The sequence below is a fragment of the Melanostigma gelatinosum genome (genome assembly GCF_949748355.1).
Source record: "Melanostigma gelatinosum genome assembly, chromosome: 13".
NCBI lineage: Eukaryota > Metazoa > Chordata > Actinopteri > Perciformes > Zoarcidae > Melanostigma > Melanostigma gelatinosum.
Genome location: NC_136646.1, coordinates 10,929,614 through 10,957,581, shown reverse-complemented (window position 1 = coordinate 10,957,581; position 27,968 = coordinate 10,929,614). Strand labels below are relative to the sequence as shown.

The 27,968-nt window shown below is 42.4% G+C and overlaps 1 protein-coding gene across 2 annotated transcripts in view; it reads left to right on the top strand.

Annotated features, from left to right (window-relative positions):
- Positions 1-11,450, top strand: part of tnrc18 (trinucleotide repeat containing 18) — a 40,703-nt gene extending 29,253 nt beyond the window's left edge. The window contains exons 20-31 of one of the 2 annotated variants that reach the window (XM_079281983.1): positions 172-306; positions 824-965; positions 1,053-1,170; positions 1,986-2,061; positions 2,202-2,310; positions 2,684-2,800; positions 3,162-3,314; positions 4,487-5,622; positions 5,731-6,402; positions 6,517-6,753; positions 7,474-7,548; positions 7,784-11,450. In XM_079281983.1, coding sequence (XP_079138109.1) covers positions 172-306; positions 824-965; positions 1,053-1,170; positions 1,986-2,061; positions 2,202-2,310; positions 2,684-2,800; positions 3,162-3,314; positions 4,487-5,622; positions 5,731-6,402; positions 6,517-6,753; positions 7,474-7,548; positions 7,784-7,990 — 3,177 coding nt within the window. In that variant the 3' untranslated portion in view covers positions 7,991-11,450. The remainder of the gene's footprint in view (positions 1-171; positions 307-823; positions 966-1,052; positions 1,171-1,985; positions 2,062-2,201; positions 2,311-2,683; positions 2,801-3,161; positions 3,315-4,486; positions 5,623-5,730; positions 6,403-6,516; positions 6,754-7,473; positions 7,549-7,783) is intronic. The other variant, XM_079281984.1, reaches the window with a different exon arrangement.
- The last annotated feature ends 16,518 nt before the right edge of the window (positions 11,451-27,968 follow it).

Genomic DNA, 27,968 nt, shown 5'->3' with positions numbered 1-27,968 from the left:
CCCCTGCTGTCTGTGTGCTGTTGCTGACAAGAAAGGACAACTGCAGGCGGCCTGGCAGCATCCCACCCTCAGTGTGTGTGTGTGTGTGTGTGTGTGTAAAGATGTAAATCTGTCAACTACGTCCTCAGTATGCATGTTTTTAACTCTGCGTGTTGTGGCTTTGCAAACCAGAAAAAGAAGCCGAAGGACTCTCCTCTGCCTGTGAGCCCGTCCACTCTGTGCAGTCCAATCACAGACGTCCCTGCGCCTCTGAGCCTCAGCCCGGCACGCAAGAGCCAACCGAAAGCTAAGACAAAGGCCAGAGAGGTCAGTGGGATGATGGATCAGCTGTCATTATGGATGTGAACTTAATTATCCTGGCAAGGACAAAAGCATAACGTTTGAAGCTGTCGGACCTAAATGAGGCCACTTTGCTGTCTTCAACACGTGCACACGCGGCAACGTTAACCGAGAGCTTGTGTTGTTATTCTCACTAGTGAGGGTAAAAAAGTAAACCTCTTGCAACGTGTGATTTTCCGCCAAAGTGTTGCATTGCTCTCCATCTGCCACCAGCCACAACTAGAGTTTGTTTTGGAAAGCACTAAAGGCAGCTGAAGTGTGTGCATAGCTCTTTGCGGTGGTGGAACGGCAGAGAGAAGGTTGTGTATTCGGCAGCATAAGTGTTGTAATATGTTACCGTTTCACTTTGAAAAGTTCATTCGTGGTGAATCTGCAGAAGCAGGAGCACCTTACAGCAAACACGTCGGGTGCATTCCACATTCAGACGTTCAGGGAACAGGTTTATCTTATTGACTTGTTGGATAATCGGTGTGTTTTTTCGCAGCCTTCCAGAGGAGCGGTCAGCCGGCTGATGGAGAGCATGGCGGCAGACGAAGACTTCGAGCCCAACCAGGACAGCAGCTTCAGCGAGGATGAACTGGTCCCACCGCGCAGCAACAGTGTGCCGGAGAGGTCCTCCACGCCTGGTCAGTACACAACAACACCACCCTCCACTCCTGCTTACACCCGTAAACAAAGACATGCTTATTTACTGCCTGCGTTGCTGTGTTCAGCTCCAGTGCAGTGTGTGTTGGATAAGGATTCTCTGGTGGACGGACTCAGAGTTTTGATCCCGATGGACGACCAGCTACTGTACGCAGGACATGTGAACACTGTACACTCCCCCGATATGTGAGTACGCCTTTAAACCACTGGAGCCCAGTGATAGATGTGCAGCCTGTAATGGTGGAAGCACACATCTGGTTGCACTATTACAAGCAAATCAATCAGCGTGCTCCAATTCTTTGTCCCCGTTGAAGTGCCTGATTTAGCAGCACATTGATGGAAGATGTGTGGAGAACCCCCGGACATTTAAACTAGGAAGCGTCTGCAGGTGCAAACCACGGTGATCTGTTGCTGAGCTTATTTATACGTTGTTTGCTTAGAAAGCTAAAGCCTGCTGCCGGTTAGCCTAGCTTAGCATAGTAACTGGAAGTAAACAGCTAGCCAGAATCAATTGTTTTCACGTTTAGGTTTTAATACTGAGTAAACAAAGGGCATACGCTACAAAAGCAAATCAGCATTTTTCTAAAATGGCTAACTATTCCTCTAAACATGTCCAATTTGCATACACACGAACATAAAAACGTTACATTCAGATCTAATTTTGGTCATTTATTTGACGCTGAAATCCGGAGTGGCTTCATTAAAAGAAAACAAACATCCTGAAGCCCTGTTCAGACGGGATTAATATTCCAGGGGAGTGTGTGGGCATTACTCTCGCTCTGTTCGGCAGAGCCAAAGCACTACGGTGGTAGTTGGTAAAAAAAAAAAAGACAACACACTCCCCAGCCTGCTGCACATCAAAGCAGTCACGATCAGGTTAAAGGTTGAGTCCTGTCTCTGGCGAAAGGACCATTCGCGCTGCAGAGACAGCTGATCTTATGCTCGAGAGCGCTGGGCCCTTCCTGACCTTTGACCCCGATCCCCACATTTCCTCCCTGCAGCTACAGTGTGGTGGTGGAGGGGGAGAGAGGGAACCGACCGCACATCTACTGCTTGGAACAACTGCTGCAGGAGGCCGTGAGTAAACTCTCACACGTGAATCCTCAACGTTTGTGGAGCTTTTAGACACTTCTTTGAGGAGTTAGAGAAGTGAAGCCGTGATCTGCCTGTGCAAAGTCGGTCCATTGAAATGATGCGAGCGCCTTCTATGTGTGCAGATCATCAACGTGAAGCCCCCGGCCGTGCGCTACCTCCCACAGGGCACCCGCATCGCTGCCTACTGGAGCCAGCAGTACCGCTGCCTTTATCCCGGCACCGTCGTCAACGGTATTGCACCAGCACACACACGCACACACACACACACCCATCACTTACATAATAAGATACATAATCTACTTTCATTGACAACTTAATTGTAGCTGGCAGCACAAACTAATATAAAAGATCTTCACAGAGCATAATTCAGCTCAGTTTATTGCTTTAAATAGCCGGATGGTAATGGGAACATAATTAGTCCGGGTGCTTTCTATTCAGAGCGCTTTCCTGAAATGAACTATGAGTAATATTGCTTGAGTGATTGGGTGTCACCCAGTTATACAAATCAAAACACGCATGTTAAAACGGGTTCTTTTATCTCCTAAATGTGTCAAACGCAAACAGGTCTCGGCTGACTTTTGACTGCGTGTCGTCCCATAAACAGGAAGTTCAGATATCGACGAGAATGATGATCTTATCACGGTGGAGTTTGACGACGGAGACACAGGCCGCATCCCCCTCTCCCACATTAGACTGCTGCCGCCAGACTACAAGATCCACTGTGAGTACACACACAATTGCATCTTACCCTCACTGCTTGGTTAACAATGAACAATATCTTTGCGCGTGTGAGACTGTGTGTGTGTGTGTGAGCAGGCCTCGGATCAGGCCTGTCTGCATATGCATGAACGCTATTTGTGTGTGTGTTGATGGTTTTAGCAGAAGTGCTTTCCCCGTAGAGGGCTGCTAACTTACAGCTATTCCGGTACATCGCTACTCTTTGAACCGCTGTGTGTGTGGATGGATATATGTAGTTCCCGGTCAGCTGTAATGTCCAGCAGTCATGATAGAACCATGACGAGCACACAGTTTAAATATTTCAGATCCACCATAAAGCCCGATGGCTCTCTGCTTCGTTCCAGGCGCCGAGCCGTCCCCGGCGCTGCTCGTGGCCAGCTGCTCCAGGAGGCGAGTCCGCAAGTGCAGCAAAGAGGGCAAAGAAGCGGGAACAAAGCCGGAGGACAGCGCTCCGAAGATCAAAGGAAGACCCGGTCGCAAACCCAAACCCAAACCAGGTGAGCCAATCAAACTGCTTCCTCAGGAGCTGATGGATGGATTGAGTAAAGAACAGTTATGTTCTGTTGTCGGCTTATATGAGGCTTTAAGCTTGACTTTTAGCACCATCTTTCGTCCACTTAATAATTATTACCAGCCCACCGACCCGCTGCTTGTCCTACTAATAGATCACATCCTCTGAGTCTTTACTTGACTCTCATGTATCGATGGTAATGCTGGTAGAAACCATGAGTGTCAAATCTTTAAGAACTATCAATGAAATAAAAGCGACTGCTTCCCATGGGAGGTGAAGATCATGGAGGTGGTGCTTCAGATAAAACGAGTGAATTGTGCGTTAAGTGCTGCCATCGCGTTTGTCTTTGTTTGAAATGTGCTTTCTTCTTCTATTAATTCCCGGGGACCAGTAAAAGACATCTCCTCACATACCGGAGCCCAACGCGTCGGCACAGCGTAATCAAATAAGAGATGAGTTTTACATCAGTGCTCATCGTGGAAGAGCAGAGTTTCTCTTCTGGGTGCCTCACTTATCCATTTAAAGATACAGTTGGTAACAATAACATGAAGATTCGCTCAAACTGTCACTTGACAGTCGTACGTGAGACAGAGAAGCTCCTCTGCCTCCTCTTAGTGCCCCTAATGGCATTTACATGATTCCACCGAACATGACAAAAAGTTATTTCATTTGCGTTGATTCTGAGGAATAATAATAGAAGTGAGTTACATGCAGTGCGTGGCTGTCTTCTTCGTCTTTTGATTCATCTTTTTAAAACAGGACCAACAGAAATAGCTCAAGGCTCAGAGAGATCTTTCATCAAACGTCTCATATCTGACCACGGCTGTCAGCTGTGATTTCACTTCATTAAAGTTGCTCAAACAGCTTCGCTGTTGTTCTGTAAAGAGTCCGTGACTCTCGCTGTAATGAATGGCATGTTGCATGTCTGATTTGCTGACGCCGGCCTCCTTTCTACTGGGGTAAGCAGTTCTGAAATGCAATGTTTTCAATTCAGAATTGTTGCTCATTTGTCATCTCAGCGTGTGAGTGTGCGGACCACAAAGATCATGAAGCCACACAGTGAATATGTCAGCATGTCCAGCGTAAACCTGTTTACATTTGGCCCAGACAAACAGAGTTCTCAAACCTTTGTGTGGTCTTTCCTTTCCTGTTTTTCAGAGACCTCTTTGAACCCAGATGGCCGTGAAAAAGCTGATCCTCCATCCTCCTCCTCCCCGCAGCCCGCAGAGAGGCCCCAGGCTCCAGCCAAGCCTTCCCAGGACCGGACCTCCTCTGTCCAGAAGGCGGCTCCGGAGAAGCCCCGCCCTGCCTCCCGGCCAATAATGGGAGCCCAGGCAAAACCAGGCCGCAAAAGCTCCGCCATTTCTCCTGCAAGTAGCCCCACCCTTCCCAACCCGGTGCCCCGGAAGGCCAGCTCAGCCCAGCCTTCTGCTCCTAAACCAGGCCGTGCTCTCCCTCCCTCCCTCTACCCCTCCACCTACGGAAAAGTCCTGACCGTGGATCTGTACAGCGAGCCCAACCTCAGCTCGTACAACAGCCAGCGCAGAGAAAGAGAGAGTCGCAGCAGTGACAGTCCCACCACCAACAGGCCGACGTCCCGACCCGCTATGGCACCGTCATCTACTGCGCCCAAGCCAAGCGCCTCGTTCACACCCAGACCCACTTCTGCTTCGCCCAAAACCAAACCGTCCTCGGACCATCACAGCGGCTCCAGACCCGGCCACGGCTCTGGACTTCTACCCGGTCCCGTCTCCAGGCTGTCAATAGGCAAACTGGGCTCTTCGCTGATTCCCAGACCTTCATCATCATCTTCATTGTCATCATCATCTGCCCCAAGACCCAAACTGAAGATGCCATCCGACCAGCTGTCCTCCAGGCCCAGCTCCATCTCCAGGCCCAAGCCCAACCCGGGGCACAGTGACGCGGGCTCAGTGGTGCGACGCAAGCCCCAGCCTGCAGAGCCCCTCGTGAAGCTGGACCACGAAGGTGTCACCTCCCCAAAGACCAAGAAGACCAAGGCCCTGATGTTGCTCGAGGGTCGAGGCGTCAGAGGAGACCACGCCCCCATCACCACGGCCACAGCCAATCAGGAACTGCTAAAGGCGAGACCAAAAGCCCCGGATAGAGAGTCTGGCCTGAAAGAGAAAGACTCCGCCTACAAAGCGCCGATGCCGGCCAAGGAGAAGGCAGAGAGTCGTGGAAGTGCCGGCAGAGGACAGGAGGTGGACACAAGAGAGGAGAAAGGTAAAAAGGAGGAGCGGAAGGAGGTGGAGAAAAGAGAGGAGAGGAAGGAGGTGGAGAAAAGAGAGGAGAGGAAGGAGGTGGAGAAAAGAGAGGAGCGGAAGGAGGTGGAGAAAAGAGAGGAGAGGAAGGAGGTGGAGAAAAGAGAGGAGAGGAAGGAGGTGGAGAAAAGAGAGGAGAGGAAGATTAAAGATGAATCTCAGAGTAGCAGCAGCTCTGAGTCAGAGGAGGAAGGGGAGAAGAGGAAGTTGAAGAAAAAGAAGAAATGCACCTCGAGTTGCTCGTCGTCCTCTTCGTCCTGCTCTGGTTCCTCCTCGTCTTGTTCATCATCGTCCTCTTCGTCGTCCTCTTCTTCCACCGATGACTCTTCCTGCAGCTCAGATGAAGAGAGGACCCGTACGCCTCCACCAGGCCCCGTCACCCCACCTCCAGTACAGGACAAACCCAAAGAAGAGACGAAAGAGGAGGAGGAGGAGGAGGAGGAGGAAGAGCTGAGGAAGGAAGTGGAGGTAAAAGAGGAGGAAGACGAGCTGTCTCCTCCCTCACAATCTCCCTCCCCTTCATCCTCTCCGACTCCTTCTGCTCCTGAGCCGGCCAAGCCTGCTAAACCAGCGACGGGGAAGGGCTCGGGGCAAAGGGGTCGTCCTCCCAAACCGAAGCCCAGCGGAAGAGAGGGGAAGGTGGGGAGACCAAAGCGGAGAGAGGGCGTCCACCTCCCCACAACCAAGGAGCTGGCTAAACGTCAGAGGCTTCCCAGTGTGGAGAACAGGCCCAAAATATCTGCTTTCCTCCCAGCCAGACAGCTCTGGAAGTGGTTTGGAAAACCCACTCAGGTGAGAAGAAAAATATCACTTGAATGTACAAAAATCAGAAGAGAAACACCCAACTGTGCTCTTCCAAATATCCCTTCACTTTGTGACCAGTCTGTCCTCTTCTGACCCCGACAGAGACGCGGCATGAAGGGCAAGGCTAAGAAGCTCTTCTATAAGGCCATTGTGCGCGGGCGAGAGATGATCCGCATCGGTGACTGCGCCGTGTTCCTGTCCGCCGGCCGGCCCAACTTGCCCTTCATCGGCCGCATCCAGAGCATGTGGGAGTCCTGGGGCAGCAACATGGTGGTCAGGGTCAACTGGTTCTATCATCCGGAGGAAACCAACCCCGGCAAGAAACTCACCGACAAGAAGGTAGGAGCCTGTTCCCAGACATTCTCAGGATGCACTGGGAGAGCTTTTAACTCTTACGTCTCCTGAGGTCCTCCTTCCTTCTCCACTTTCACCGAGAAGATCTTAGGACTGAGCTACTTTGTGGATAACGTTTGTCTCCACCAGGATCTTGTCATTTGAAAATGTCATAATTATCAGAATATTCTTAGAATTTCACCACTAGGAGCAACTCTTTGCACGAGGAAGCTTTATGAATACGACCCCTGAAGTTAAATTACTGAGGGATTAAACCGGACCCGCCCCCGAGAGCTGAAACATCGTCGTCATTGTTGAGGCACAAAAACTCGATAAATCACTATCTGAGAATTGTGATTTGTCTTTCAGTAAAAGATGATTTAATTGCGTCATTTATTTTGTCTGAATAACAGACGGTCTTATTCACGGGTGAGAGCGTTCTGACTGTTAAATTCCAGGAAATGTAAATCATGAAATTGGAATTATTCAGTTCAATCTCATAACTAATAGAACCCGCCTCCTTCATTCCCTCATTGCAATACATCACGCTGCTGTATCATTAAAAAGCTACGAGGTCATCATGAGGTCGATCGTGACTTTTTAAAGCATTTAATGCATGATTCATTCACAGCTGTTCAGTAAAACAAACGCACCTCAGACTGAAGACGCGTGTGTGTGTGTGTGTGTTATTAGTGCGAAGCATTAAAACCTGTGTGTGTCCTGCAGAACTGGGATCAGATGTGCGGTCAGTCTTTACCGGCAGCGCTGCACTCGTCTATCCAGAGGAAAGACTTCATGGAGGTGAGAGAGAACAAAGGGCTCTGCTAGCTACTCGCATTGTTCCACTGACGTTCTGATCGATTCTACTGTGTGTGTGTGTGTGTGATTGTGGGTCAAGTATACAGAAAACAGAAAGTAAAGCTGTAACGCTGCGTTTCTTTGCACTCTGTTTCGGGGGTGCGACAGACAGCAGGTGTTAATTGTCTCGTTGGGCGGAACGTGTTCAGAATAAAACCCCTGTGTGTGTGTGTCGCAGCGCGCCCTGTACCAGTCCTCTCACAGCGACGAGAATGACGTGCAGACGGTCAGCCACAAGTGCCTGGTGGTGAGCGTGGAGGAGTACGAGCGGATGACCCACACGCGCCGCTACGCCGACAGCGAGGACCTCTACTATCTGGCCGGCACCTACGAGCCCACCACGGGCATGATCTTCAACACCGACGGAGTCCCGGTCATCTGCTGAACCCACGCAGGACTCCAAGGAACCAGAGCACGACTCGCTTAACTTTGGAGTTAAACCCCCCCCTCCCCCCTCCGGTCTCTCCCCCAAGTCTAATCACTGATCTTCATTCGTGATGGATCTTTTAAGTAACGCCACCACGATACACTTCAAACAGACTGTCACGAGCAGCATCAACTACAGAGACTGGAGACACTATAGACAGTATTACAAGGACCGAGTCTCCTGAAACCTTTGCACACATGTAAGACTCCGTCAACACTGTTCTGCTCGTGGTGTTCAAGGGAAAGCTCGAGAACGCACACGAAGCACCTCAGTCTCCTTTTGACATGTAAATATACCCTGCATAGACACGCGTGTAAATACCCACCTCCATGTAACACACACACAGTTATATATAGAGGAAAATATGAGTGTTTTATTTTCATGTAATAGATTTATGTCAGAGTACTTTTTTCTAAAGAGGTTAACAGTCGAGAAGCTTTAATGAACTGTGAATGATGAGGAGAGAGGCGGACGGACGGACGGACGCACGCGGCGGTGATGTGACGTTGTGATTGTGATGTTGCCGTGGTGATGTTGCAGTCATATCAATGTATCTACAGAACAGCAGGAGTGACGGACGGAGACAGAGAGAAGTAGCGGCTCCTTCCATCGCTGTCCAGCAGAAAGCACTTGACACTTAACGTCTCTCCCAATTTAAGTTAACCCCTTCAATTCCCCCTTTGACAATCCTCACCCGGGCAGGCCAACTGTCCGCGTGACACTAAAACGTCTGACGCCCTCAGAGACTCAGGCTTAAAGAGAGAGAGAGAGAGAGAGAGAGGACGGGATCTTGTACTATGAAAAGCACTTCCCATGTTCATCTTTAGCTCCTATTCTTTGAGGAAGAATCCACCCTGAGAACATTTAAACACTACGAAACCAGCTGCTGTGTTTTTGAACCACACAGAGAGACTTAGAGCCGAGAGGAGCGAGAGAGACAGCAGCATAGCTACAGGAGTCTGTGTTTGGGGGGGATGTCCAAAAGCATGCTGGGGAAATGTAGGACAAAAATGGGTAAACCAAGAAAAGTAAAGGATAACACTTGATCACAGAGCGACTCTGAATGCACTGAAGAAGACCGGCCCATGTATCGGCAGTGTGGGAGTCCCCCAGGGTGGATTTGTCCTTTTTCTTTTAATTTGAAGGTGTTTTCAGGGTTGTAAACATTGCAGTCAGTCCAAGATGCATCAAGGACGTGGCACAGTAGGGAGCTGCCAGCGCCTGATTACATCACGAGCATAATTCAATTTGAACGGCTATCTGCCACAGTTTGGCTTCATTCATTCACTTTGGCTGCAGTGTGTTCAACCTCTGAGTGTCCTTCTGTCAGATGTTGTGTTTTTCTTTTTGCTTCTGCTGTCCGATGGACGTCAATCTTTGCCGTTTTCCCCGTGCGATCACATCTCCACCCTCCAAGCGATATCATCTCTGACACGAGTGCGCGGCCCTTTTACACCTTCTTCTTTTCGTCTCTCTGAGCTGCTTATGAATTATTATTGTTTTTCTCCACGTGCCTAGTTTAACCGTATTTCAGGGGGAGACCGTTGAATGTCGTGCTCGGGGTCGTGAGCGTTCGGGCGGCCTTACTCCCCCAGGCCTTATGATGATGATGATGATGATTCGCCAAAACCTTCGCTTAGGTCCCGCCCCCTACTGCTCCCTTCATCAAAGTAATCAGATCGGCGTTTTCCCCAGAAATGCCTTCCGTGTGATTTATAATTGAAATCCGTTCCTGAGCTTTTAACCCACTTTGTTACACTATTGTGTGTAGAGTTTGTATCAGATCTATATGCAGTATATAGAATACTGTGTACATATATACATACATATATATATAGTATATCTGTGATTGTCATGGTGATTCTCTCGTGTTTCTTGCCACGTTGCCCTCTCTCTGCTTTGCTGCAGAGATTGAAGATTGTCTTGTTGATATTCAATAGGTTTAATATTTTCTACTCTTCTGTCAGATTTTATTATCGGCTGTATCCTATATTTACTCACTCTCAGACGGCTGCGTGACGTCTGGAGGACAGCCCGAGATGTTAATGTTGTTCTCATGAATGTGACATCTTTTTCGATAAATGACAAAAGACGTCCGCCGGTAGAATTCCAGTACAGGAGAGGTAAAGGAAGCGTTTGATTAACGTGCTGCTAGTATTGAAAGTGGTTTGACAAGGTACGCAGTGACTTTAAGTGCTGTTTTCTGAAAATGACCCGATTGATTGATTGATGGCAGAACATCTTATCTGCTGAAGCCCCGCCTGCTCCTCAGTCTGCTCCCTCAGGCCGACGCTCGCATTTCTGCAGACGAAAGTTCAAAGGTTTTGAGTGACAGTCGACCAAAATGGATCTCCGGCTGGTATCTCAGCTGTGGGAGCGGAATGGGAACACAGGTCGCCCCGGTGTTTGCAGAGCGACAGTTCACATGCCCGTTATGAATGTTTGTTTACCCCGGAGCTGCTAAAGCGCTTTTATTTTCTCTCTGTGTGAGTGTGTGAATGTGTATGTGTGTGTGTGTGTGTGTGTGTGAGGCAGAGAGTGATAACACATCACTCTTATCCTCTGGTATTACCACACACATGCACACACCTTTGTAACCCTTTTAGGTGTGTTATTGCCTTCCAATCTCTATTTGACCCCAATCTCTATCCAAAGCCCAGCCTTAGGCCTTCAAACAGGGTCCAACTCTCTCACACACACACACTCTCACACACGCACACACACTCTCACTCACACACACACTCACTCATGTTTCGCCTTCATTTTCATTTGGTGTCGTATGCTTTAAGAGCCTGATTTTCCATATGTTCTCTTTCTCACTGTCTGTTTTGCTTTGGCGTGTCTTTGAAACGTTTGTTTTTGCTGTGATTTATTGTTTTCAACCTTTTTGTTTCTTTGCATGTTGCCGTCATTTGTTTTCCCCTTGCTTCCCCTCTCTGAACAATCGTCCACGCCTCTCAAGCAATACTGCTGACAGGCACCGGGAGCTAGCTGCTAGAGAGAGAGAGCGAGAGAGAATGGGAGAGAGAGAATGGGAGAGAGAGAGATGTGGACTGGAGGCTGGTTCTTCGTCTGCTGTTCCTTCGGTATCGTTATTGTCCTGTTACAGAAAAAAAAGATTATTTTGAAAATAAATAGAAAAATGATCTACGTTTTGTAAATGTCTTCACTGTGGAGTGGAGAAGAAGCTCTCAGATCAGAATATACTTTGTACACACGTCTAATCTTGTAAAAATGCAAAAGGAACATTTTAGAGAGAAATCTGAACCCGGATATATTCTGTCACTCTGTACTGTGTGGATGGTTGGTGTTTTTTTTTGTTTTTTTTACAGACAGCAATCACGTTTATCAGTGTTTCTTTTAAATTGTTTTAGTAACTCGATATTTTATGGTTAATCAATAAACAGATGGAACTGTACCTTTGGTGTTGTGTGAGTCTGTCGTCTCTTCAGGCTCTCCTCCTCTCGGATGCCTCTCATCCCTCCGGCTGCTTCTGTTCTCTTCACTCAGAAGTCAGCGGGAAACGAGCAGAAACAGCTTTGAGTTTTAGTTATATCCTCACAAAGATGCATGAAGGGAGAAGTTTGACGTTTTGGGAAACATCCTTGACTGCCGTCTTGCTGAAGGTAATATCAGTAGATTGATACGACTTTATATTAATTAAATACAAAGGCTAAAGCCAGCCACTTGTTAGCTTAGCATGAAGACTGGACTGTTGATTCGTGAGCTTTAGAGGTGCTGGTGGGTTGATTTAGTTTCCCCCTGTTACCAGTCTGTGTGCTAAGCTAAGCTAATCAACCTCCAGCTCCAGCTTCATATACACTGTACAGACATGCGAGTGATAGCAAGCTTCCCATCAAACTCCAAGGAAGCGAGTTCCCCCAAAATATTGAGATATTTTGGTTTGGTTTCTCCTCCATCACCTCCTGGAGCTTCCACTGCCTCGAGAAGAAACCGCTCACTCAGCTGTTATTAGCTGCTCTTATGTGTTATTTCCTCTCTCTGCTCTTGTTCCTGGGATCCGTTTGTGTGGACTGCCCCTTTAATCAACAGTGGACTCCATCAGGCCTCCATTTTGGCAGTAATGAAGCTGCTGGTTGTGATAAAATGGAGGAAAGTTCAGCTTCCTCTGCAGAGCTGACCGCAGGAGACACATTTTCCACTGCTGACCGTTCAAGACTGCCCTCAAAGAGCTGGCAAGGGTGTGTGTGTCTGTGTGTGTTTGTCTGTGTGTGTTTGTGTGTCTTTTGAATTCCTGTGTCCCCGTGTAATCAAATCTTTGCTGACATGAACTGAGTGTGTGTTCCTGTTTCACGGTGAGAGCAGCAGTCAGGGGTTCAGTCGCTTCTCTGTTTCCCTCAAAGGACCAACATCAGCATAACATCAGAACCTGCTGGGAGCTTCCTCTGACACACACACACACACACACACAGTACACCAGAACAGAAAGGTATCCACACATCCTTACATACACTGGTGCACACACACTTCCAATCCTACCTCAGTAGCCCCCCCACCACTCTTGTGGGTGTGTCAGCCTGCTAGGTTGTGATTGGCTGACGTCACATGAACAGAGGCTTTCTATTGGCTCAGGTTTCATTGCAGCTTAACTGCAGGGAGCAGAGGTGTGTGTGTCTCGTACTCACCGGTTTCCCAGGAGACGGGTGTCTAAGTGAGGGGGCGTTCAAACGCACGCTGAGCACAAACTGTTTGAAAGGCTCTGTATTCAGACTGGAGACTTCTCTGACTTTCAGAACACTGCTTGTCCTTCAACTGTGTTTTGTCAAAAAGGAGGAAAAAAGAGTTTCTGTTTTTGTTTCCATACTAACTTTACGTTCGCCTCCTTCCCTCTTTCTCTGTCTTTCTTTCATCCGTCTCTCAGATTACGTGAGTTGTGTATTTACTCCTCGTTTTTCCCCTCATGGTTTATTCAGGCTAAAATAAGGTCTAAATATGAATGTACAGGACATCTACCTTGAGACACCTGAATTCTTTGTTATTTTCCCTCTGCTTCATGGCTACAAATAATTTCTTTACGGGATAAATCCGCTTGTCTTGTCGTGCAGAGTTAGCTGATAAGATTGATACCAGTCTGATTTCTGCGTGTTAAAGCGCGCGTAAGCAATCTGTTCATTACAACTAAAGGAATGCTGGATGTTGAAAAGATTAAGCTTACGTGTATTTCACATTCCAACTGTTAAAATGTTTATAAATGACTTCTCTAATTAGCAGATCGCAGGAGTCGCCCCCTGCTGGCTGTATGACAGAATGCACTTCCTCGTGCCGCCCGGCGGTAACTGCAGGGCGCTGCAGGCTGACGTGTTTTCGTAGGCCGACTCGTGTTCGGCGGGATGATGTTTAGTCTTCTTGTTAGAAACCTCCTTTTTTTTAAGATGCGAAAAAAGCTTCAAAATTCACAAGTGGGATATTTGTCGACGTATTTTATGTTGTAAAACAAAACATTTAAATCTTTGCAGCTTGTGTTATACACAGACCATATTTCAGGCATCTATCAAAGAAAAAAAAAGATTGACCTCGAGACCATGGAATCGGAAATGCAAAATGTCATGTCCAGGTTTTGAGACTTTGTTTTTAGTTGTTAGCGAACACAGGCCATGCTAAGCACGGCGAGCCGTTTCCCCTGCTTCTAGTAATCATGCATCCTCCACAATCATGACGCTTTAGGTGTGAAATGTCTGTCGTCTCTCCTGACAGATGTTTGAGTGCTGATGTATGATCTGTGTAAGATGAGGATCATACGCACGTATAACTGAAGGGTAAAGCGTTGTACTGTATCAGTTACTTCCCTGTTGATCGCCATACGACCCTCAGATCTATCCTCTGACTTCTTGGGAGGATCTGACCCCAGGTTGGGAAATGGGACATCTTCCCATATTAGCCATTACACACACACTCTCTCACTCACTCTCTGGAAATTGACATATTTGGATGTAAAATGACAACGGAGTCTTACAAATATTAGTTCAGAGTGCTATCCCACATGGAAGTGTGTGTATGTGATGTACTGCATATCAATGAGCTATCTATTCATGCTGACAACGTAATGAATGAAACATCGCAGTCTTTGTATTGCAGGCATGTTTACTTCTCTCTCACACACACTCACAAGTCCAATTGTAGCTGTGAAGACGTGGCGATGCCCACTGAATACCTGAGAGCTGAAGGTTTTGCCTCTCAGGCTTACTCTGATGGAGGTTGCTTGGTCCACAAGCAAAGCTATTGAATGAAGGCTGCACAGAGTCTTGAGCTATGGGGGTGTGACACATGTGATGTTGGAGGGTTAGAGCAGACCGCACTAGTAATGGGATGGTGTCCCCTCAGGTGCTCTTTGGGTGAGCCCGGTCTGACAGAACCTTTTGGGCAGGCTATTATGGATGACGGTCGATAAACAACAGAACGTTTTCGAATATGAAGTATTTTTTAATGGTCTTTTATTAAAGATCTTTTCAAGAATTGTAACTCTCACCCATAAAGTCGGCAACGATGACACTCCCTGTGGACGCCTCAGTGAAACAAATCAATCTTCCTCATGTTTTATGATTGGGAGCCTTTCGGCAAGTGCAGCAGAACAGATTTTACTCCGAATGTGTCGTACTCCAATGACATGACACGTGCCATCTCTTCTTTTAACCCTCCTTGACCATCAGCAGCCCAACAGGAACCTCTGCAGACATTACTCAGGGCTGAAAACCACTGCTGCCTTCTCTTCAATAATACAAAAAAAAAGGTTATAGATGGCCGCGTGGGTTTCCTCCGGGCACTCCGGTTTCCCCCACCTCGGAAAAACATGCAAGGAATGAATGGTGAATGCTTGGTGTGAATGCGAGTGAATGCTTGGTGTTGGTCGGAGGGGCCGTTGTGCACAAATTAGTTGCCACGCTTCCGTCAGTCTGCCCCAGGGCAGCTGTGGCTACAGACGTAGCTTACCATCACCGGTATGACTGGGCGAATGGTGTGCATGGATCCTTGTAAAGCGTCTTTGGGTACCTAGAAAAGCGCTATATAAAATAAAGGATTATTATTATTATTATTAGATGAGTTAAAGCAGGGGTCAACGTTTTTCAGGCCAAGGACCCCCAAACTGATAGAGAGATGGAGCAGGGACCCCCGACTATATATATTGTATAAAATTGTGTTTTTATATTAAATAGGCCTAGTACCGTGTATACCTCTTTATTGTGCATTCAATACTAAGCTATTCAAATAATACACAGGTTCATATATTCATCTTTTTATTTTAAACATGTGCAAGGTACAGTGAGTAGGGAGGCCGTGCCACTGCCATTTATAAACACCTTGTCAGCTGATACCAATGCCAATATCAACATTGTCTGTTAATTGCATGATAATCATGCAAACAAGCTATTCACACTGATGTTTTCATTTTAAACATGGAAATGAAAAATGAGTGATGGCCTATTAGTACCACTGCCATGCATAAAGATACCTGTTATCTTTCATACAATACATTCATGTTTAGAGATTTTTATTTCATTTTTTTGAATTGTCTAATTAACCAAAAATTTCGCGGACCCCCTGCAGTACCTCAGCGGACCCCCTGGGGGCCGCGGACCCCCTGTTGAAGACCTCTGAGTTAAATCAAGGGAGTGACTTTTAGTAAAAAACACACCAAAAAACCAAAACAATACAACGTTAAATCCACTTCAAGCATGGCCAATACATCGCCTACTTTCCCCTTCCTTCCTACAACTACTTCCTGTATTGAAGTGACACTGCAGCCCTGTCTCCTACAAAACCTAACTGCACTCTCAATCACGTTTTGAGGGGAAAATATTTCCTCCCGGATTGTGGTCACAGTTTGAAACATGTGGTTAACAAAGTAAATTGAAACAAAACAAAAACTGGTTGAGTTTATTAAAAAAACATCATGGTTTGGCTTAAATCACAACAAAAATGAAAAGACAAGAAAAACAACTACTTGGTTATGTTGAGACAACATAAGTACAATTCACAATTTGGTGTGTTTCTTTCCAATAAATCACTTCTTTGTGTATATTGCATAATAGGTTATTACATTCATTTCAAGGTAATTACAAATGATCGATAGAGAGCTACGAAAAACATTTTCGATGATGTGTTTTCTCCTCATATTTCTTGACGTTTTTGCCAAGGTTTTCAACTATTTACTGTTTTGTGGTAAAATAACAGGCCAAAGAATGCATCAAATGCTCAGTCGATTACAGATTATCCAGTCAGACTGAACTCTAAACCCCTTTATGTCAACTCAAGCTTTTCTGTATAATTGCTACTGTACTGAATTTGTAGGGCATAGTCTATGCTGCATATAGTAATAATTCACAAGATGTCAAGCTGTTTTAGGACGGCTAAACATAGGAAACATTTAGAACAGGCACAATGGGGGCAGAAGAGTCTTCTCCAGCTCGAGGCTGCCACCTGTAGGAGAGGGCCGATGTTTTCGGTCATATTTGATTTGTATATCTTGTTACACAGGGACAGATTGTTTTTATCGCCCTCTATCCATCCTGTTTATGGAATGCATCTTTGCTTCGGGTAGCTGGATGCATACATCTGTTATTCTGGCCCAATCCCCTGTTCTTTGTTGTTTCCCTCTTTTCTCCAGTCTCATTCATCATGACATCCCTCTCCCTTCTCTCTCTCTTCACATCCCTCCACACCTTCATGTTTTAGCCTTTTCTATCTTTATCTCGCTCTCTCTCATGCCCTCTTGTGCCTCTTTCACCATGGTTATAATCTTCCTTTTTTGTTTCCTAAATTGGCTTTCTCACTCTGATCCTCTCTGTCTACTCTAGTTTTTAAAAAGTCATAGTGTAGCAAAAAAGTCATAGTATAGCATGTTGAAAAAAGTCATAGAGTATGTCGAAACAAGTCATAGTATAGCATGTAGAATAAATTCATAAAAAGTCATAGTATAGCATGTAGAATAAATTCATAAAAAAGTCATAGTATAGCATGTCGAAAAAAGTCATATTGTAGCATGTCGAAAAAAAGTCACAGTATAGCATATCGTAAACAATCATAGTATAGCATGTAGAATAAATTCATAAAAAAGTCATAGTATAGCATGTCGAAAAAAGTCATATTGTATCATGTCGAAACAAAGTCACAGTATAGCATGTCGTAAACAATCATAGTATAGCATGTAGAATAAATTCATAAAAAAGTCATCGTATAGCATGTGAAAAAAGTCATATTGTAGCATGTGAAAAAAGTCATAGTATAGCATGTAGAATAAATTCATAAAAAAGTCATAGTATAGCATGTCGAAAAAAGTCATATTGTAGCATGTGAAAAAAGACATATTGTATCATGTCGAAAAAAAGTCACAGTATAGCATGTCGTAAACAATCATAGTATAGCATGTAGAATAAATTCATAAAAAAGTCATAGTATAGCATGTAGAATAAATTCATAAAAAGTCATATTGTAGCATGTGAAAAAGTCATATTGTAGCATGTGAAAAAAGTCATATTATAGCATGTCGAAAAAAAGGTCACAGTATAGCATGTCGTAAACAATCATAGTATAGCATGTGAAAAAAGTCATATTGTATCATGTCGAAAAAGTCAGTATAGCATGTCGTAAACAATCATAGTATAGCATGTAGAATAAATTCATAAAAAAGTCATCGTATAGCATGTGAAAAAAGTCATATTGTAGCATGTGAAAAAAAGTCATAGTATAGCATGTAGAATAAATTCATAAAAAAGTCATAGTATAGCATGTCGAAAAGTCATATTGTAGCATGTGAAAAAAGTCATATTGTATCATGTCGAAAAAAAGTCACAGTATAGCATGTCGTAAACAATCATAGTATAGCATGTAGAATAAATTCATAAAAAAGTCATAGTATAGCATGTAGAATAAATTCATAAAAAAGTCATAGTATAGCATGTGAAAAAAGTCATATTGTATCATGTCGAAAAAAAGTCACAGTATAGCATGTCGTAAAGAATCATAGTATAGCATGTAGAATAAATTCATAAAAAAGTCATCGTATAGCATGTGAAAAACGTCATAGTATAGCATGTCGAAAAAGTCATAGTATAGCATGTCGTAAACAATCATAGTATAGCATGTAGAATAAATTCATAAAAAAGTCATCGTATAGCATGTGAAAAAAGTCATATTGTAGCATGTGAAAAAGTCAAAGTATAGCATGTCGAAAAAAGTCATAGTATAGCATGTCAAAAAAAGTCACAGTATAGCATGTCGTAAACAATCATAGTATAGCATGTAGAATAAATTCATAAAAAAGTCATCGTATAGCATGTGAAAAAAGTCATATTGTAGCATGTGAAAAAAGTCATAGTATAGCATGTCGAAAAAAGTCATAGTATAGCATGTCGAAAAAAAGTCATAGTATAGCATGTGAAAAAAGTCATAGTATAGCATGTGAAAAAAGTCATAGTACAGCATGTGAAAAAAGTCATATTGTATCATGTCGAAAAAAAGTCACAGTATAGCATGTCGTAAACAATCATAGTATAGCATGTAGAATAAATTCATAAAAAAGTCATCGTATAGCATGTGAAAAAAGTCATATTGTAGCATGTGAAAAAAGTCATAGTATAGCATGTCGAAAAAAGTCATAGTATAGCATGTGAAAAAAGTCATAGTATAGCATGTCGAAAAAAGTCATAGTATAGCATGTCGAAAAAAGTCATAGTATAGCATGTCGTAAACAATCATAGTATAGCATGTAGAATAAATTCATAAAAAAGTCATCGTATAGCATGTGAAAAAGTCATATTGTAGCATGTGAAAAAAGTCATAGTATAGCATGTCGAAAAAAGTCATAGTATAGCATGTCGAAAAAAGTCATAGTATAGCATGTCGAAAAAAAGTCATAGTATATCATGTGAAAAAAGTCATAGTATAGCATGTGAAAAAAGTCATAGTATAGCATGTGAAAAAAGTCATATTGTATCATGTCGAAAAAAAGTCACAGTATAGCATGTCGTAAACAATCATAGTATAGCATGTAGAATAAATTCATAAAAAAGTCATCGTATAGCATGTGAAAAAAGTCATATTGTAGCATGTGAAAAAAGTCATAGTATAGCATGTGAAAAAAGTCATAGTATAGCATGTCGAAAAAAGTCATAGTATAGCATGGCGTAAACAATCATAGTATAGCATGTCGAATAAATTCATAAAAAAGTCATCGTATAGCATGTGAAAAAAGTCATATTGTAGCATGTGAAAAAAGTCATAGTATAGCATGTCGAAAAAAGTCATAGTATAGCATGTCGAAAAAAGTCACAGTATAGCATGTCGTAAACAATCATAGTATAGCATGTAGAATAAATTCATAAAAAAGTCATCGTATAGCATGTGAAAAAAGTCATATTGTAGCATGTGAAAAAAGTCATAGTATAGCATGTCGAAAAAAGTCATAGTATAGCATGTCGAAAAAAGTCATAGTATAGCATGTCGAAAAAAAGTCATAGTATAGCATGTGAAAAAAGTCATAGTATAGCATGTGAAAAAAGTCATAGTATAGCATGTGAAAAAAGTCATCGTATAGCATGTGAAAAAAGTCATATTGTAGCATGTGAAAAAAGTCATTGTATAGCATGTAGAATAAATTCATAAAAAAGTCATAGTATAGCATGTCGAAAAAAGTCATAGTGTAGCATGTCGAAAAAAAGTCATAGTATAGCATGTGAAAAAAGTCATATTGTATCATGTCGCAAAAAAGTCACAGTATAGCATGTCGTAAACAATCATAGTATAGCATGTAGAATAAATTCATAAAAAAGTCATAGTATAGCATGTGAAAAAAGTCATATTGTATCATGTCGAAAAAAAGTCACAGTATAGCATGTCGTAAACAATCATAGTATAGCATGTAGAATAAATTCATAAAAAGTCATCGTATAGCATTTAGAATAAATTCATAAAAAAGTCATATTGTAGCATGTCGAAAAAAGTCATATTGTATCATGTCGAAAAAAAGTCACAGTATAGCATGTCGTAAACAATCATAGTATAGCATGTAGAATAAATTCATAAAAAAGTCATCGTATAGCATGTGAAAAAGTCATATTGTAGCATGTGAAAAAAGTCATAGTATAGCATGTCGAAAAAAGTCATAGTATAGCATGTCGAAAAAAGTCATAGTATAGCATGTCGAAAAAAGTCATAGTATAGCATGTGAAAAAAGTCATAGTATAGCATGTGAAAAAAGTCATATTGTATCATGTCGAAAAAAAGTCACAGTATAGCATGTCGTAAACAATCATAGTATAGCATGTCGAATAAATTCATAAAAAAGTCATCGTATAGCATGTGAAAAAAGTCATATTGTAGCATGTTGAAAAAAGTCATATTGTATCATGTTGAAAAAAAGTCACAGTATAGCATGTCGTAAACAATCATAGTATAGCATGTAGAATAAATTCATAAAAAAGTCATCGTATAGCATGTGAAAAAAGTCATATTGTAGCATGTGAAAAAAGTCATATTGTAGCATGTGAAAAAAGTCATAGTATAGCATGTCGAAAAAAGTCATAGTATAGCATGTCGAAAAAAGTCATAGTATAGCATGTCGAAAAAAAGTCATAGTATAGCATGTGAAAAAAGTCATAGTATAGCATGTCGAAAAAAAGTCATAGTATAGCATGTGAAAAAAGTCATCGTATAGCATGTGAAAAAAGTCATATTGTAGCATGTGAAAAAAGTCATTGTATAGCATGTAGAATAAATTCATAAAAAAGTCATAGTATAGCATGTCGAAAAAAGTCATAGTGTAGCATGTCGAAAAAAAGTCATAGTATAGCATGTGAAAAAAGTCATATTGTATCATGTCGCAAAAAAGTCACAGTATAGCATGTCGTAAACAATCATAGTATAGCATGTAGAATAAATTCATAAAAAAGTCATCGTATAGCATGTGAAAAAAGTCATATTGTAGCATGTGAAAAAAGTCATAGTATAGCATGTCGTAAACAATCATAGTATAGCATGTAGAATAAATTCATAAAAAGTCATCGTATAGCATGTCGTAAACAATCATAGTATAGCATGTAGAATAAATTCATAAAAAAGTCATATTGTAGCATGTCGAAAAAAAGTCATATTGTATCATGTCGAAAAAAGTCACAGTATAGCATGTCGTAAACAATCATAGTATAGCATGTAGAATAAATTCATAAAAAAGTCATATTGTAGCATGTCGAAAAAAGTCATATTGTATCATGTCGAAAAAAAGTCACAGTATAGCATGTCGTAAACAATCATAGTATAGCATGTAGAATAAATTCATAAAAAAGTCATAGTATAGCATGTAGAATAAATTCATAAAAGTCATATTGTAGCATGTCGAAAAAAGTCATATTGTATCATGTCGAAACAAAGTCACAGTATAGCATGTCGTAAACAATCATAGTATAGCATGTAGAATAAATTCATAAAAAAGTCATCGTATAGCATGTGAAAAAAGTCATATTGTAGCATGTGAAAAAAGTCATAGTATAGCATGTCGAAAAAAGTCATAGTATAGCATGTCGAAAAAAGTCATAGTATAGCATGTCGAAAAAAAGTCATAGTATAGCATGTGAAAAAAGTCATATTGTATCATGTCGAAAAAAAGTCACAGTATAGCATGTCGTAAACAATCATAGTATAGCATGTAGAATAAATTCATAAAAAAGTCATCGTATAGCATGTGAAAAAAGTCATATTGTAGCATGTCGAAAAAAAGTCATATTGTATCATGTTGAAAAAAAGTCACAGTATAGCATGTCGTAAACAATCATAGTATAGCATGTAGAATAAATTCATAAAAAAGTCATCGTATAGCATGTGAAAAAAGTCATATTGTAGCATGTGAAAAAAGTCATAGTATAGCATGTCGAAAAAAGTCATAGTATAGCATGTCGAAAAAAGTCATAGTATAGCATGTGAAAAAAGTCACAGTATAGCATGTCGAAAAAAGTCATAGTATAGCATGTGAAAAATGTCACAGTATAGCATGTCGTAAACAATCATAGTATAGCATGTAGAATAAATTCATAAAAAAGTCATATTGTAGCATGTGAAAAAGTCATAGTATAGCATGTCGAAAACAATCATAGTATAGCATGTTGAATAAATTCATAAAAGTCATATTATAGCATGTGCTCACTTATACAATCATAATCCCTGAAATTTATATGAGATGTGTCTTTTAGATCTCCAGCAATATGTTTGTGAATGGGTGATGAATCAGGCGACAGAGGCAGAAAACCGCTGCAGCTGTTAAGCGAACACAACACACGCACGGAAGGGAAACCAGTCGGTTCAGAAACCAGTAGGGACGTAACACCGGTACCGGTGGTTGGGGACCACTGCTCTAAACTGAAGCTAACCTCATAGTTACTAGAACCAATGATGTAATTATCAGTGAGGTTATGTAGGCCATACGATTAACATGCAGTAGATTCAGACTGAATCATCATGATGGGCCTTAATGTTGCCACCTGTCCTGTAAAATGCATTTATCAGCTGTTTTTGATTGATATTACGTTCTGCACTCCCCTTGGCCAGGACCATATATTTTTTCCTTTCTATCAGTTCACTTGAGACTGTTGTATTCATTTTGCTTTTAAGTTCTGAACAAAAAAAGAGAAAACACTCAGTACTTTTCATTTATTGAAGTCACAGGAGCATACAAAAATATGCTTGACCATGTGGTCATTTCATAATAAGGTTATTTATGTCTCACAATGAATTGATTTATTGAATCAGTTATATCAGACAGACGGTAGTCCACCCAGTCCTTTTTACCTGTTGAAATCATTTTAAAACGGGCAATACAAACCGAAAAATGAGAAATCATTATAAATACAGTCTGGTTTCCAAATGTAAACAAGATTATTCGACATACCAAGCACATATATGTGCTTGGTATCAGAAACTAACATGATTATTTTGCCTAGAATATGTACATCCCATACTAATGGACACAGTTGTGATCAGCATAGATGCATACAAGCATAGCCTGTACATAAGAGGTTACAAGTAGCATTTCTCAAAGCCATGTCTTTGACATTACCACGCGCTCCTTCACCGTTGTAGTTTTCCAACCAGGACTCCGGCGCGTGTCCCTCTCAGAAGCTCTATAACCAGCTAGCCTGGAACAACGGGTGCTTCTGTAGTGAGTAGTGATGTTACGAGATGTGCCGACGCTTCGAAGCGTGTGTCGAGTAATGGAGGGGGCGTTTCCTTGAAGCGCGTATCGAGGCTTGCTTCATGTAGGGGAGGAGCCAAAAATGATGACGTCCGAAGCCTCGCTGCCCGGCTGTACCACGTGACTGCTTCGGGAAGTGGTTCAGAGTTTGCCGGGAGGTTCGACAGCAATATAAACCACTCAGGCTCCATTCAAAATGTGGGTTGTTGGTGGAGAGTTGCGGTCAGTTGAGAGTTTGGATAGTTTGGAGAGAGAGAGATAGTTTGGATAGCGTTTATATAGTTAGGATAGTTTGGAGAGAGAGAGATAGTTTGGATAGCGTTTTTATAGTTTGGAGAGGTTAGAGAGAGAGAGATAGTTTGGAGAGTTAGGAGAGTGAGGAGAGAAGGATAGGTGATAAGATGGAGCCAGCTAGGAAGAGGAGGATTCCCCTGTGTGGGAACACTTTGATTTGATAACTCCTAATAAGGTAAGCTAAAGCTAACTCTATTTCAGACACATTAGGTTTGCTTATCAAGAACTGTATTTTTCACAGTTTCTTATTTTATTCAAAGGTGAGGTGTTTATTGTGCTCCAAGGAGTTGGGGTACAATAACAACACCTCATCCATGCTAAGGCATCACCGTGCCTTGCATGAGAATAAGGAGGAAACTGGAGCTTCAGCCAGCCATTGTAAGTCATTACAATATTACAAATGCACCATCACAATTTTTCCCTGTTCACTTTTGTGTATTGTGCAAATTAAGACTGGTAACAGACACTGTATTTATTCTCTTTTAACCAGCCACCAGAAAACAAGAGCTGGATGAAGCCCTCGTCTCCATGATAGGGAAGGACACACAGCCCTTCAGTATTGTGGATGATGTTGGATTCAGGGCATTTGTGTTTGCGTTTTTGTGCACGCCAGCATCTTCTGTACCCTGTGAAAGGGTGTTTTCAAAGGCCGGAGAGGTCGTGTCAAAAAAAAGGAATCGTTTAAAACCAAACACTGTTGAGAAACTGTTATTTCTGAATAAAAATGAATAAAATGTCCCGTGTCCTGTACATCACTGTCTCAGTCTATATTCAGTCCCCTCTTCCTAGTTCCACAAGCACTTTCACTGTCCTCTGTCTGCTTAAGCCCATGCCATTTTCCTAAAGTGACATAATAACATCATTACACAACCTGCCATATCATATGATACTCCCATTTTGGGAAAATTCACACACAGAATACATTAAAAAAATATATAAAAATATTTTATTATGCACATATGTGATCATTTATGTACAGCAATTATTTGGTCATACATTTTTGTAATTCAGTCATTCCCAACAGCCATAACAGACACAACAATTCAATGCATCACATTATGTGGTTCAGATACAGCTGTCTGTGATTATACACTTGGCCAGTAGGTGGTATCGTGTGCACATGAAGCATCGAGTAATGAACCCTTTCTCGAACCAATTGGCTGAAGTGTTGCGAGGCCTCATGAGGCTTCATCTCGCCATCACTAGTAGTGAGCTCATAATATTAATAAAGAAATGTCTCAAGTGATTGATTAGTTATCCGCTTTTCCCTATTCAAAGGAGTAGTTGTTGTCGTTAGCCGAAGCCCAGCTCAGGATGTATCCAATTGATGCGTTGATTCGTCTTCTTCTTCAGCTGTGTCTTTATTGGATCACAAACCAACCACAACTGCATACCGCCACTGCATATGGGAGGGTGTAACTCCTCCATCTTTCTCCTCCTCCTCCTCCTCCTCCTCCTCCTCCTCTCTACAGTATGTAGAGCAGAATGACTAATGATCAGTTGCTCTGTCACACACAAGAGACTTTCTTTCCCTGCAGCCACATCCAAAATGAGCACACACACACAAATACACACTCAAATGCACACAGACAAACACCCAGATAGGTTCATGCATGCACACGCAGAGACACACTTATAACACTATGAACAAAAGATCGATGTCCTCCTTGCATGGTTGTGTGTCCTAGAGACACTGTGCTGCAACAGAAAGGTCAAAGGTACAAAAGTTCTGCCTCTAGGAGAACTTTCTTTCATTTTATGGGGCTTTGTGACACAGATATGAAGCGCAAACTCTGATCTGTGGTACAAATGTTCTAGTGTCCGTTTATACCCAAAGTCCTCCTCACGGCACGGCCCTCTGTGATGTTCTCTGAGCTGCAGCTCTCTCTGCTGGAAAGAAGCAGTTAATACATTCTTTAATTTCACTTACCGATGATCCCTGCAGGATGAACTCTCATTCCTCTCGCCCCCCTCCACAGCAAAGGCATTGAGACGGTTGCTCAAGGACACTTCAGCAGGGCAGGCGCTTGCTGTCATGGCACTGAGGATGAGAAACCTTGTTCTGCAACCGCAAACTTGCTGACTACATCCGGCTCTAAAACCTGCTGCTAGTGTTTCATGCTTAACACGAACCCAGATCCCTCTAAGTAATATGACCATCAAACATTTGTAAACGTGTCTATTTGTAAAAGCTTCAGAGAAAGAGAGAGAAGAAGAGGTGCAGATCTGTTCTGCTCACAGCTGTTCGAACAGGAAAAATGACGAAATGAGGTGTCTTCCTGTTTTCATACAGGCACAAAGGACCTCTGATCTCCTTCCATGTAAAGGATTAACAGCATAAATTGCAACAGCACAGCAGACACAGATGTAAACAACTTTATTAAGCGCTGACAACGGCACAATGCTGCACGGGCACAAGCTGACTGCTGCGACACTGAAATCATAAAAGACATAAAAAAATAATATCAGTTCACATGATTGGGGAATTGTGCACCTACTCTGATAAATTAGCAAGTTCTTGAAGATATTCGTCACATTTTTGATGAAGCAATGAGTATAGCGTCAGGAATCAAACATCAAGAGCTGAAAGGCCACAATCCAAAACCAGGTCAACCTTCAGAACTCCTGCTGATAGATATCGAGCTGAAGATAATCGTCCTCCCGCTCCTGAAACAAGGCAGGTCTGTTCATCAATCATTAACATGCACATATTTAGCAAAAATCTATATTAGACACTGCACAAATAAATAATAGTTTAATCGTGATCCAGACTAAGAATTGGTCTGGATCACGATTAAACTATTCTGTTTCACAAATATCATCTGCAAAATATATTCTGTTACAGCAGATGCATATCTACAGTGTAATGTCTGCATGTACACCAACCTGGTGCTTCACAGTGTGCAGTCACATGGGTGTTCAGCACGACGTGGGTTCTAAATAAATTCTTCGCTGTCAGTTGGGAGGAAAATGCCAAATATAATATAAAATAGTCACATGGCAGCTGACAGGTATTAGACCTTGAGGATGAGGTCAAATGCAGGATTAAATGGTTTCTTCACAGTTTTCTTTTGTTTGTTTGCGGCTGGAGATTGAATGTCGTCCCCAGAAGTGGAGTAACCTTCATCCCATCATGAGTATCTTTACTTTTCTGCTAGTTTACTCGAATCCAAATATTCTGTCATTCTGTCTAATCCAATTTGCCGTTTTACTTTCTTATGTCCTGTTTTAAGTGCTGAAGGCAACAAGGGTCAAATGTTGAATTTGTGTCATTTGTTACCTTTGGCTGCTGCCAGGCTTTTCTTGTTGTTGCTGTGTCTTAATGATAAGCCAAGCTAACTGCTGGCTGTTGTACAACAGAGAGTTGTATCAATCGTCTCAGCTAACGCTCCTCAACAAAAGTGAAGAAGTCGATTTCCCAAAATGTCAAACGTTGAAAGAAATATGTGTTAAACATGCAACTCTTTGAAACGGGGGATCTCCCTTCTCTGGAATGTCCCTCCAGTTTCTGCCAGAGAGCGACAGAGAAGGAAAGAGACTTTTCATGTCCTTTAACGACACATCTGACCAAAAATAACTAAAAAACACCTTCAAACGGAACGGCTCTGTGAGGCGAGAGGCCTCGGGCAATGTGGCACCGTCAGCACAGTGGGACATGCATACAGTAATGAGGCGAGCTCCCAAATGGCACCCTACCGTTCTTCAAACAGCTCTGACACGAGGCTCCATTTAAGCCGTCACCTACATAATGTAGTGCGCTTCATGACTTTCGACACTGAGGCGATGTTTTCTTCATAATGTATAAAGTCTGAACTCTGCAGAGATCCTCTTATAACTGAAATATTCATCAAATGCAGCAGGATACGCAGGGGAAGAAGCTGGGGGGCTGAAAACGCAAAGGAAACAGGTGCTCTACGAATTAAAGCTACGAAAAATATGAATCTGATCTTTTCTTGTGGCTTTTGCATGAGAAAATAAGAGCTCTTAAATGAGTGCATTTCATTCTATATATTTACAACTTTCATCCTGTTAAACTGTTCACAGAATTACATTCTCTCTTTTCTCAGGTCCTAACACTGATCAGAAACAGGCAGACCTTTTGGCACATATATGTTTTCCCCCAAAATATCCCACATCATTACACAGATGCTACACACAGACACCGTTCATATGGACAGAGAGGGGACACAAACAACTGCAAGACACAGCTATCATCATGCTCCCTCATCTGGTACATTTATACCAACACTTTGTTCTCTTTCCATCCATCAGAGGGAACAAGAGGTGATGTGGAACCCAAACCAAGCAGACGGAAATTCTTCTTTTTCTTTTAGAATTATTGTAAATAAACAGAACAGAGAACAGCAGCTGCTAATGCACATAATCATAATAACTCCATATAGTTTTAACATTTTTTTTTTCCAGATATACTTTATAAGGCTGATA